Source organism: Pongo pygmaeus, chromosome 11, assembly GCF_028885625.2.
Source record: "Pongo pygmaeus isolate AG05252 chromosome 11, NHGRI_mPonPyg2-v2.0_pri, whole genome shotgun sequence".
NCBI classification, from domain to species: domain Eukaryota; kingdom Metazoa; phylum Chordata; class Mammalia; order Primates; family Hominidae; genus Pongo; species Pongo pygmaeus.
The window spans coordinates 127,672,680-127,686,685 of NC_072384.2; the positions used below are offsets into that span (position 1 = coordinate 127,672,680).

At 39.7% G+C, this 14,006-nt stretch overlaps 1 protein-coding gene across 6 annotated transcripts in view; it reads right to left on the reverse strand.

Annotated features, from left to right (window-relative positions):
- Nucleotides 1-14,006, reverse strand: part of COL4A4 (collagen type IV alpha 4 chain) — a 156,814-nt gene that overhangs the window by 64,230 nt on the left and 78,578 nt on the right. For all 6 annotated transcript variants that reach the window (XM_054479332.2, XM_054479330.2, XM_054479329.2 and 3 more), the window contains 3 exons: nt 10,249-10,321; nt 8,561-8,667; nt 5,978-6,161 (listed from right to left, as the gene is read on the reverse strand). In XM_054479332.2, coding sequence (XP_054335307.1) covers nt 5,978-6,161; nt 8,561-8,667; nt 10,249-10,321 — 364 coding nt within the window. The remainder of the gene's footprint in view (nt 1-5,977; nt 6,162-8,560; nt 8,668-10,248; nt 10,322-14,006) is intronic.

Sequence of the window (14,006 nt, forward strand, 5' to 3'; positions counted from 1 at the left end):
AAAAGCACAAATTGACGACCTAAAGTCACACCTCAAGGAACTAGAAAAACAAAAGCACACTAAACTTAAAGCTAGAAGAAGAAAAGAAATAACAAAGATCAGAGTGAACCAAATGAAATGCAACCCAAAAAAATATGAAAAATTAATGAACAAAAAGCTGGTTAAAAAGCTGGTTCCTTGAAAAAATAAACAAAATCAATAGACCATTAGCTAGATTAAACAAGAAAAGAAGAGAGAAGATCCAAATAAGCTCAATTAGAACTGAAACTGGGGTCATTACAACCAACACCACAGAAATACAAAAGACCATTCAAGACTACTATGGATACCTTTATGTACACAAACTAGGAAATCTAGAGGAAATGGACAAATTCCTGGAAACATAAAATCCTACTAGATTATATCAGGAAGAAATAGAAACCTCGAACAAACCAATAACAAGCAGTGAGATTGAATCAGTAATTTTTAAATCCCCCAAAAAACAAACCCAGGATCAGATGGATTCACAGCTAAATTCTACTTAGACATTCAAAGAAAAGAATTGGTACAAATCCTACTGAAACTATTCCAAAAGATTGATAAAGAAGGCATCCTCCCTAAATCATTCTATTAAGCTAGTATCATCCTGATACCAAAACAGGAAAAGACACACACACACACACACACACACACACACACACACACACACACACAAACTACAGACCAATTTCCTTGATGAACATAGATGTAAAAATCCTCAACAAAATACTAGCTGAATGAATTGAACAGCATATCAAAAAGAGAATTCATCATGATCAAGTGGGTTTCATCCCAGGGATGCAGGGATGGTTTAGTATATGCAAGTCAATAAATGTAATCCATCACATAAACATAATTAAAAGCAAAAACCATATGATCAATAGATGCAGAAAAAGTATTCAACAAAATCCAGCATTCCTTTGTGACAAAAACTCTCAACAAATGAGGCATAGATGGGACCTACCTCAAAATAATAAAAACTATGTATGACAAACCCATAGATAACATCATACTGAATAGAAAAAAAGTTGAAAGCTTTCCCCCTGAGAACAGGAACAAGACAAGGATGCCCACTTTCACCACTCCTATTCAACATAGTTCTGGAAGTACTAGCCAGAGCAATTGGGTAAGAGAAATAAATAAACAGCATCAAAATTAGAAAAGAGGAAGTCAGACTATCACTGTTTGCCAATAATATGATCGTACACCTACAAAATCCTAAGGATTCTTCAAAAATACTCTTAGATATGATAAGCAAATTCAGTAAATTCTCAGGTTACAAAATCATTGTACATAAATCAGTAGCATTGCTATACACCAACAACAATCAAGTTGAGAATCAAATTAAGAACTCAATTCCTTTTACAACAGCTGTAAAAACCAAAATAAAATAACTAAAAATACACTTAACCAAGGAGGTGAAAGTTCTCAAAAAGGAGAACTACAAAACACTGTTGAAAGAAATCATAGATGACACAAATGGAAATGCATCCAATGTTTATGGACTGGGATAATTGATATTATGAAAACAACCATACTGCCAAAAGTAATCTACAGATTCAGTGGAATTCCCATCAAAATATGAACATCATTTTTCACAGAATTAGAAAAAAAAATCCTGAATTTTGTATCGAACCAAAAAAGAGCCTGAATAGACAAAGCAATCCTAAGCAAAAAGAACAAATCTGGAGACATCACATTACTGAACTTCAAATTATACTACAAGGCTTTAGTTACCAAAACAGCATGGTACTGGTGTAAAAGTCGGCACAGAGATCAATGGAACAGCACAGAGAATCCAGAAACAAAGCCCAATATGTACAGCTAACTGATCTTTAACAAAGCATACAAAAACAAAAAATTGGGGGATGGACACCCTATTTAATAAATGATGCTGGGAAAACTGGCAAGCTACATGTATTAGAAGAATAAAATTGGATTCCTATCTCTCAACTTATACAAAAATCAACTGAAGATGATTCAAAGACTTAAATATAAGACCTGAAACTATCAAAATTCTATGAGACAACATTGGAAAAACTCATATATATATTGGCCTAGGCAAAGAATTCATGAATAAGACCCCAAAAGCAAATGCAACAAAAACTAAATAAATAAATGGGACCCAATTAAACTAAAAGGCCTCTGCACAGCAAAAGAAATAAATAAGTGGAGTAAACAGAAATCCACAGAATGGGAGAAACTATTTGCAAACTATGCATCCGACAAAGGGCCAGTATCCGGAATCTACAAAGAACTCAGACAAATCACCAAGAAAAAAACAAATAATCCCATTAAAAAGTGGGAAAAGGACATGAATAGACATTTCTCAAAGGAAGATATACAAATGGCCAACGAACATATGAAAAAATACTCAACATCAGTAATCATTAGGGAAATGCCAATTAAAACTGCAATGAGATATCACCTTACTCCTGCAAAAAATGGCCATTATTAAAAGACAAAAAACAATAGATATTGGCATGGATGTGGAGAAAAGGGAACACTTATACAATGCTGGTGAAAATGTAAATTACTACAACCTCTGTAGAAAACAAGTGTGGAGATTTCCTAAAGAGATAAAAGTAGATCCACCATGTGACCCAGCAATCCCACTACTGGGTATCTACCCAAAGGAAGAGACGTCACTATATGAAAAACACACTTGCACATGTATGTTTATAGCAGCACAATTTACAATTGCAAAGATGTGGCACCAATCTAAGTGCCTATTGACTGAGTGGATAAAGAAAATGTGGTATAAAAAAACATGGAATACTACTCAGCCATTAAAAGGAACAAAACAATGGCTTTTGCAGCAACTTAGATGGAGCTGGAGGCCATAATTCTAAGTGAAGTAACACAGGAGTGGAAAACCAAAAACTGTATGTTCTCACTTATGAGTGGGAGGTAAGTGATGAGTATGCAAAGGTGTAAGAGTGATATAATGGACTTCAGAGATTCAGAAAAGGGAGGATGCCCCAAGACTAAACCAGGAAGAATTCAAATCTGGTTTATTTGGTTATTCAAATAGACCAGTAACAAGTTCTGAAATTGAGGCAGTAATTAATAGCCTACCAACCAAAAAAAGCCCACGACCAGATGGATTCACAGCCGAAGTTTACCAGAGGTACAAAGAGGAGCTGTTACCATTTCTTCTGAAACTATTCCAAACAACAGAAAAATAAGAACTCCTCCCTGACTCATTTTATGAGGCCAGCATCATCCTGATACCAAAACCTGGCAGAGACACAACAACAAAAATTTTCAAGCTAATATCCCTGATGAACCTCTATGCAAAAACCCTCAATAAAATACTGGCAAATGGAATCCAGCAGCACATCAAAAAGCATATCCATCACAATCAAGTCTGGGATGCACGGCTGGTTCAACATTTGCAAATCAATAAATGTAATTCACATAAACAGAACCAATGACAAAAACCGCATGATTATTTTAACAGAGGCAGAAAAGGCCTTCAATAAAATTCAACATCTCTTCTTGAAAACGCTCTCAATAAACTAGTTATTGATGGAACATATCTCAAAATAACAAGATCTATTTATGACAAACCCATAGGCAATATCATACTGAATTTGCAAAAGCTGGAAGCATTTCCTTTGAAAACCAGCACAAGACAAGAATGCCTTCTCTCACCACTCCTATTCAACATAGTATTGGAAGTTCTGGCCAGGGCAATCAGGCAACAGAAAGAAATAAAGCACATTCAAATAGGAAGAGAGGAAGTTAAATTGTCTCTGTTTGCAGATGACATGATTGTATATTTAGAAAATCCCATCATCTCAGCCCAAAAACTCTTTAAGCTGATAAGCAACTTCAGCAAAGTCTCAGAATACAAAATCAATGTGCAAAATTCACAAGCATTCCTATACACCAACAATAGGCAAGCAGAGAGCCAAATCATGAGTGAACTCCCATTCACAATTGCTACAAAGAGAAAAAAATACCTAGGAATACAACTTACAAGTGATATGAAGGACCTCTTCAAGGAGAACTACAAACCACTGCTCAAAGAAATAAGAGAGGACACAAACAAATGGAAAAACATTATATGCTCATGGATAGGAAGAATCAATATCATGAAAATGGCCATAGTGCCCAAAGTAATTTATAGATTCAATGCTATTCCCATCAAGCTGTCATTGACTTTCTTCACAGAATCAGAAAAAAAATTACTTTAAATTTCATATGGAGCCAAAAAAGAGCCCATATAGCCAAGACAATCCTAAGCAAAAAGAACAGAGTTGGAGGGGTCAAGCTACCTGACTTTAAACTATACTACAAGGCTACAGTAACCAAAACAGCATGGTACTGGTACCAAAGCAGATATACAGACCAATGGAACAGAACAGAGACCTCGGAAATAACACCACACATCTATAACCATCTGCTTTTTGACAAATCTGATAAAAACAAGCAATGGGGAAAGGACTCCTTTCCCCATTTAATTATTATTTAATTATTTAATTAATGGTGTTGGGAAAATTCGCTAGCCATATGCAGAAGGCAGAAACTGGACCCCTTCCTTACATCTTATACAAAAATTAACCCAAGATGGATTAAAGACTTAAATGTAAAACCCAAAACCATAAAAACCCTAGAAGAATACCTAGGCAATATCATTCAGGACTTAGGCATGGGCAAAGACTTCATGACTAAAACACCAAAAGCAGTTGCAACAGAAGCCAAATTGACAAATAAGACCTAATCAAACTAAAGAGCTTCTGCACAGCAAAAGAAACTATCATCAGAGTGAACAGGCAACCTACAGAATGGGAGAAAATTTTTGCAATCTACCCAACTGACAAAGGTCTAATATCCAGAATATACAAGGAACTTAAACAAATTTACAAGACAAAACCAACCCCTTCAAAAAGTGGATGAAGGATATGAACAGACACTTCTCAAAAGAAGACATTTATGTGGCCAAACAAACATGAAAAAAAGCTCTTCATCAGTGGTCATTAGAGAAATGCAAATCAAAACCACAATGAGATACCATCTCACAGCAGTTAGAATAGAGACTATTAAAAAGTCAGGAAACAACAGATGCTGGAGAGGATGTGGAGAAATAGGAACACTTTTACACTGTTGGTGGGAGTGTAAATTAGTTCAACCATGGTGAGAGGATCCTCAAAGATCTAGAACCAGAAATACCATTTGACCCAGCAATCCCATTACGAGGTATATACCCAAAGGATTATAAATCATTCTGCTCTAAAGACACATGTAAACGTATGTTTATTGCAGCACTATTTACAATAGCAAAGACTTGGAACCAACCCAAAGGCCCATCAATGATAGACTGGATAAAGAAAATGTGGCACATATACACTGTGGTACACTATGCACCCATAAAAAAAGAATGAGAACATTTTCTTTTGCAGGGATGTGGATGAAGCTGGAAGCCATCATTCTCAGTACACTAACACAGGAACAGAAAACCAAACACCACATGTTCTCACTCATAAGTGGGAGTTGTACAATGAGAACACATGGACACAGGGAGGGGAACATCACATACCGAGACCCGTCAGGGGGTGGGAGGTAAGAGGAGGGAAAGCATTAGGACAAATACCTTAATGCATGTGGGGCTTAAAACCTAGATGATGGGTTGATAGATGCAGCAAACCACCTTGGCACATGTATACCTATGTAACAAACCTGCTCATTCTGCAAATATATCCCAGAACTTAAAGTAAAATTAAAAAAAAAAAAGAAAAAGAAAAACATTTGAATACTGAAAAAAAAAAAGAAGGGGGAGGGAGGAAGGGGGTCTAGGGATATGAAAAACTACACATTAGGTAAAATGTACCCTACTCAGGTGACAGGTACACTAAAATCTCAGAATTCACCACTATATAATTCTTCCATGTAAGAAAAAAAAACCACTTGTACCCCAAAGCTATTGAAATAAATAAAAAAATTTTTAAATTACCTTTCTGACCCTTCAAGCCATCAGGGCCCCTCACACCTGGGCGGCCTGGAACTCCTGGGTGGCCTCGCTCTCCTGGTAGACCAGGAAATCCCAGTCCTGGGGGCCCCACAGGTCCTGCTTTGCCCGGGGGGCCCAGAGGTCCAGGAAATCCTTTACCACCTGGGGTCGCATCTTCATGATCCCCCTGGGAATGTTACGTCATGGGTCAATTACCAACCACTGAAAGTCCATAAACTCAAAGCAGTCATTGTAGGTTACAGAAACACATGTAAAAGTCCATAATTTCAGGAGACAGTTACTCTTAAGCAAATGTAATTTTAAAATAAATAACTTAGATACGTCTTAATATTTTAAATATATATATATAGAAATGGAGTCTCTCTCTGTCACCCAGGCTGGTGTGCAGTGGTGCTATCTCGGCTCACTGCAGCCTCCGCCTCCCAGGTTCAAGCGATTCTCCTGCCTCAGCCTCCTGAGTAGCTGGGATTACAGGCACCCACCAGCTCACTTGGCTAATTTTTGTATTTTTAGTGGAGACTGAGTTTCACCATGTTGGCCAGGCTGGTCTCGAACCCCTGACCTCAAGTGATCCACCTGCCTTGGCCTCCCAAAGTGCAGAGATTACAGGCGTCAGCCACTGCGCCAGGCCAACATACACATTTTACATCTTTACATACATATATGTATAATATAAGCATGTGTGTTATGCTTCAAATACTGGAAACAATGTGTGTGGTATGCCTTAAATACAGAATAAGAGATTTTATGTCAAACCATTCTCTAATATCATATGTCACAGAATATAGAAATAAGTAGATCAAGGGAAGTGGTGGGATTACAAATCAAATACATTCTTATGTATTCCCTTGAGAAGATACATAGATAGACTCCATCATCCTCCATCCCTGTGGGTAAAAGCCTAGCAAGTCCTTTCTCCTCCTGCATGAGAATTTAACTTTTGGTTAACTCTCTGGTTCTGATCCTCTGATAAAAATTAGATTGTCAACTACATTCCTAGGCAGTGTTGCTTATAGTAAAATCAATCCCCAGTTGCAAAATTTGCATCTGGTCTGGAAGAACTGTGGGGAGCCTGCATCAAGGGTTCCCTCACTGGCAATCCCTGGTGGGGTCCTCAAAAGCCGTGCAGTGGATAACAGCTCCCATGGGGAATGAGGCTTTCAAGTCAGGGCTGCCTCCATGCCCACCATATGTGGGTCTCATCCCTTCTTGCACCGCACCTGACTGAACAGCTGCAAGGACTCTCAAATGCAAGGAATATCTGACACTGTCCTGCTGGCATTTTGAGTGACCTTTTATCCTCCTATGTGGCCTGGTCTCAAATGTGGTCTACAACAGTCTTATGGATCTGAATTGTTTCAATGCATCTAGGAAGACCTCAGTGAACACTGAAATTCCTCTCCCAGTTTGATCTATATAGACACTGCTTTTTCACAATTAGATAAGTACTTTATGACAATATCCACTCAGTGACAATGATTTCTAAGTAGTTCCTTAAGGGGAAGAATGAATTAAGCAGAGATTAGAGAATGAATTAAGCAGAGATTAAGAGAATTAACCAAGCCTAAAGCAGAGATCATTCACATATTTGTGACCAGGAGAAAGGTCAGAAAGCTATAAACACCATCTAAGCCAATTTCCAGGCTTCTCTCTCTTATTCACTTGGATTCTGTCTGAAGGGTTTCCTGTAGAATCAGGACATGGTCTTTCCCTGTTGCAACACTCTCAATGGCTTCCCATTATATATGGCAGGCAGCACAGGTTGGTGGAAACAGCATGCACTTTGAAATAAGACAGACAAGTTTTCACTCCTATTTTGCCTATTTGGCAGATGGGTAGCCTTGAATATCAGATGCTAAGCCTCCATTTTCTTACTGTAAAATTGGAAAGGTATTGCTTTTCAGAAGACTGCTGTTTTGAGGAAACCATCTAGCCCGGTTTCTGTGATATTGTAAGCATTCAGAAATACTGCACATATTTAAGATATTTTAAGTTCCTAAGCATTGGATCATCTCATCCTCTTCTTTTACGACCTTAATTACCTACACATGCTATCCACCCAAAGCATGTCTGAAAAATGCAGCAACATCCTTTATCAGTGAGATTTTCAATGCCTTGACTCTGTGGGTTTGCACAAGTTCACCCTTTCATGCTCACTACTTCCCCTGTGTGCATCTTCTCCAGGAAACAGAATTGATGCTAAACATTGGGACCCGAGCTCCATCCTCCACCCCACAGAGTCAACTGAATACACCTAAATCAGTGGGGCCCTTCTAAGATACAAGTTTCTCAGAAGAAAATAAACACCACGAGAATGATATAAAGACAAAGGGCCGAAAGTCTTGCTAGGACTGGACTGCCACTGAGGATTTTAGACCATCTCCAATGATACTATACCTTTTATAACAATCATCTTTCCGTGTCAGGGTGCCAAAGGTGACTCTGATTTGTAGTATGTTGATATTTTACTGAATTTCAGCTTGGCAAATAGAGAAAGGGGAAATAGTTGCTTATATGACCATATAAGAAAGTGAAATTCTATAGCAAGAGAAGAATTCTACATACTGGGGGTCCTGGATCCCCTTTTTCTCCAGCATGTCCATCCCGACCATGTGATCCTGGCTGCCCTGGAAATCCTGGGGGCCCATCAGGACCTCTTTCTCCTTTGTGCCCTGGGAATAGAGGTCAAAAGATATTCAAGCTCTTATCAGCAGGGGGTAAAGTAGGATAGAGAGGACAAAAAATAAAGAAATGACCTTGATTCTGGGTTGGTACAGTTTCCTGTGTATCTCAATTGCCCAAGTTACATAAAACATGCCAAAGCCAGAGGGGAGAATGACAATTGCTAGAACCATTGAATCTCTTTACTTGGGAAAAGCTCCTTTTCCCATTCCAACAAGGAGCTGGTGTGTGTGAAGGTACCAATCACAGAATCTTCTCCTACCTGGGATGCCAAGCACAGCACTCTATCCCTGGCCATGGGAAAGGGGGAATGGTCTGCAGTTGGGTACTTGCCCTAAGCTAATCAGTCCTTTCTGAAATTATTTTTCTATTTGGAGCTGACAAAGCAGGGCTCTCTTCATCTCTGGATGTAAGAACTTGGAGCTGCCTGGGGGTACGAAAATCGGTCTGATAGGAGAAAATATAGATGGTACAATGTGAGATGAAAGCTACATGGAGAGCCTCTTGATGCCACTGGAGGCCCAGATCTGGTTGTCCTAATGCCAACCTGTGATGGTTAATATTAAGTGTCAACTTGATTGGAATGAAGGATGCCTACATAACTGGTAAAGGGTTGTGGCTGGGTGTGTCTGTGAGGGTGTGGCCAGAGGAGATTAACATTTGAGTCAGCGGACTGCGACAGGAAGACCTACTGCCAATGTGGGTGGGCACCATCCAATTTGCTGCCAGCACAGCTGGAACAAAGCAGGTGGAAGAAGGTGGGATAAGCTGGCTTGCTGAGTCTTCTGGCTTTCATCTTTCTCCTGTGCTGAATGCTTCCTGCCCTTAGACATCATTCTCCAGGTTCTTCGGCCTTTGGACTCTTAAACTTACACCAGTGGTTTGCTAGGGCTCTTGTGCCTTCAGCCACAGACTGAGGGCCACACTGTTAGCCAAAAGCCTTCCCTACTTTTAAGGCTTCTGGACTCAAAAGTAGGAAAGCCACTACTTTTGGGGCTGAGCCACACTACTGGCTTCCTTGCTCCTCAGCTTGCAGACAGCTTGTGGTGGGGTTTCACCTTGCAATCATATGAGTCAATTCTCCTTAATAAACTCCTTTTCATATATATGTATATCCTATTAGTTCTGTCCCTGGGGAACTCTTACTAATAAAAAAAACCCCTACCTTTTAATATTTCACATTTTGTTTAGGTCAATAAATTACTTAAAAAAATGATTTCAAGCTGGGCTTCTTTCATTTACAACTAAAATATTAGTGACTAATATAGAATACTGTAATGCAGTGAATAAACACCAGCCAAGCCAAAGGAGGGCTTGAGTTAAACCCAAGTTCACCATAATGAAGATGTGAATGTGTGGCTAAAGGAATATTTATGTTTTCAAATAAGAGACAGGGGATTTGGCTCAACATTCATACAATCTTATGAAGTGCAGGAAGTATTTTTTTAAGTAATCGCAACCATCCTAAATTGTATAGAATTGATCTATGGTCACAGGGGAAATTACTGCAAGAGGAGGGTCCATACATCATTCATAAAATGGCAGGGAGTTAAGTGATTGATTATGCTCACCTTTAACTCTTGATACAACCATGTCACCCTTTGCCCCTTTGTTGCCAGGTGGTCCGGAGGCACCATGCTTTCCCTTGGTGAAAAATAAGAGCAACAAGTTAGATTAATTGTGATGGGTCAACAGTTACATCTGTACATATTGAATCTCTCTCTCCTTCCCTCCTAAATCTCTTGTTAAAGATTCTAGCTTGGCATTCTTGGTCTCTTCCACTTCCCTGCCTTCCAAGGTAGTCCTATCTTGCAAAACTGGGGCTCTTGAACTGCATGTGAAATGTAAAACTGGTGAAATCTGAATAAGGACTGTACATGAGTTAAGAGGACTGTATCAATGACCATTTCCTGGTTTTGACAGTGTACTGTGGTTATGTAAATATGGTTATGTGTATGTATCATTAGGGAAGCTGGGGGAAGCATACATGGGAACTTTATGACTGTGCAACGTCTTGTGAGTCAACTACTTCAAATTAAAATTTATAATTAATTTTTGTAATTATCATGGGCTTTGTAATATGAAATGGAGAGGAAAGAAGAGAGTGGGATAACCACAAGAGCTGCCACCAGAGCTGAAGGTAGAGGTTTAGGGATAAGTTTGGGACAAAAAAAGGCATGAAAGTGATGTGCTGCTAAGGAAAGTTGATGAGCAGGAGAAGAGGAATTAAGAACCTTTTCTGAAGCTAATATATTTATTCTGTATAACAGGTAAATAGCTAATTTTGGCTGACATGCTCATGATCTCTTAACTACAACATTGCTCAAAAACTAAATAATTTGAGTCATACTTTTTAAGTGTTACATATTACTGAATATCAAACCATGTCAAAAATATGGGAACCTGGCTGGGCGCAGTGGCTCACATCTACAATCCCAGCACTTTGAGAGTCCAAGGAAGGCGGATCACTTGAGGCCAAGAGTTCGAGACTAGCCTGGCCAACATGGTGAAACCCCGTCCCTACTAAAAATACAAAAATTAGCTGGATGTGATGGTGCACACCTGTAGTCATAGCTACTTGGGAGGCTGAGGCATAAGAATCACTTCAACCCAGGAGGCGGAGGTTGCAGTGAGCTGAGATCGTGCCACTGTACTCCAGCCTGGGTGACAGAGCAAGACTCTGTGTCAAAATATATATATATATGAACCTATTGTCAGAATATTAGGGTGGCCAAGCACCATTTCAAATACCATTATAGAAACATCATACAGAGCCCAAGGTTACTTACCTAGTGATATCAATAATCAAAAAACCACAGCAAAGAAATTGGAGGGAGGTAAAAATGACTGAGCAAGTCAGTTGCTTTGCTCACACAGATGCCACTACCTTGTCGTATTTTCTTTTTATTTATTTTCTTTTTTTGAGACACGGTCTCACTTCATCCCCCAGGCTGCAGTGCAGTGGCACAATCATAACTCACTGCAGCCTTAAACCTCTGGGCTCAAGCGATCCTCCTACCTCCGCCTCTCGGGTAGCTAGAACTTTAGGCGCATGCCACCATGCCTGGCTAATTGGATTTTACTTTTTTGTGTGTAGAGATGAGGTCTTGCTGTATTTCCCAGGCTGGTCTCAAACTCCTAGCCTTAAGGGATCCTGCTGCCTCTGAAAGTGTTGAGACTACAGGAGTAAGCCACCATACCTGGTCTTGTCTTATTTTCACACAATCTAACGATGTGTTCAAACAAGCTTAACTATCTTTTTTTAACTGGCTGTACTAATTTATAAGCTGAGAACTATAGAGGGGAGGAGAGTACCAGTAGAGATGGGCACAGTGGCATCAGCAATCATCAGGCAGTAACAGTGAAGAGGAAGCCAAAAATGCAAACAACAGGCATAAAAACTCAAATGGACAAAAGGGTTGGAAGCCATTTCATGCAGAGAAAAAAAATATATCCACACATAACTCAATATCTCTGATATCACTCTAGTATAGCATCCTGTTTGTACAATGTCTGTGAACCATCAAAAAGGTGCGTAGAACCAATTTCTTAGTATAAATCAATACATTAGAAAGAATTAGAAATCATAAAGTACTAATGTAGGTTGAGTTTTCTTTTATTCTTATTTTTACTATATATGCTAGTCCTAAGTAGCAATGTGGCCTGGCCAAAGTGTACGTCATATGGTATCCTGCCCAAGAAATGGATAAAGAAAATGCCCTTCTGATGAATAAATTATCAGGACAGAAAACTGTTCACATAACATTTGGACCAATTTCTTTCCAGAAAGAGAAAAAAGTGGAATGCTTAATAAATAAGACTTTGGTACTTTGGAAGAATGAACCCATCCCAGGAGTCTGAGCAGTTTATTACTCAGCACATTGGAGACTTCAAATGTATGATGAATTGCTCTAATGCTCTGCAGGTGTCGAATTTTAAGTACTAGAGTAGATCATAGACTTATTTGAGCTAGTAAGGAAAACTGTTATTGGATTTCATTAAAGAAACATTTACTGAAAACATTACTGAACCATTACTAAACCGTTGTTTAGTAAATGTTACTAAACATTACTAAAACCATTACTGTAGTTTTCTTTGAAAACTACAAAGAACCAAGCATTACTCTGAGTACTGAGAATACAGCAGTTAACTAGTGAAATAAATGTGTAACCTAAGAGATTCCTGGGGCAAAGGTTCTCAGCAGCTTCTGATAGAGAGCTACTTTTTACAATCTTAAGACCTGAGATCACCAAACACTTGTGTTACTCTAACAATAGAAGCCCAGCAGCAACAAAAACTCCTCTCCGGGCTGGGTGCGGTGGCTCATGCCTGTAATCCCAGCGCTTTGGGAGGCCGAAGTGGGAGGATCACCTGAGGTCAGGAGTTCAAGACCAGCCTGACCAAAAAGGTGAAACCCTGTCTCTACTAAAAATACAAAATCAGCTGGGTATGGTGGCACATGCCTGTAGTCCCAGCTACTCAAGAGGCTGAGACAGCAGAATCGCCTGAACCCGGGAGGCAGAGGTTGCAGTGAGCTGAGATTGCACCATTGCACTCCAGCCTGGACGACAAGAGCGAAATTCCACCAAAAAAAAGCAAAAGCAAAACAAAACAAAAAAACACTTCCTCTCTGCCAGGCATATCCTAGTTGTTCAGTCTAGATAAGGGACATCAACTGCAGATGCCTACAGGGGTGGCGCCTGTCCAGTCCAAGGGGAACAGGTGGGTAGGCTTGGGGGGAATCAGCCCACAGCCACAGCAGCAGTGGGAACGCAATAACCTTGTGTTCATAAACTTCTAATATCTCAGGAGAAGCCATAAACCTCACATTAATAACTCAAAAACAAACACCATGAGGACACAACCAAATATTCCAGCAGGTCAGAAATAGCCCATATATTAGTCCATTTTTGTGTCGCTATAAAGAAATACCTGAGGCTGGGTAATTTATAAAGAAAAGGGGCTCATGGTTCTGCGGGCTGTACAAGCCTGGCACCAGCATCTGCTCAGCTTCTGGTAAGCCCCCAGGAAGCTTCCAATCATGGCAGAAGGTGAAGTGGGAAGCCAGTGTATCACATGGTGAGAGAGGAAGCAAGAGAGGAAAGCAGGAGGTCCCAGACTCCTTTAAACAACCAGATCTCCTGTGAACTAACTGAGCAAGAACTCACTCATCACCAAAGGGATGGAGCTAAGCCATTCATGAGGGATCCATCCCCATGACCCAAACACCTCCCACCAGGCCCCACCTCAAACCCTGGGGATTACATTTCAACATGAGATTTGGAGGGGGCACACATCCCAACTTTATCAGCCTGTGACAGTTTGTGAC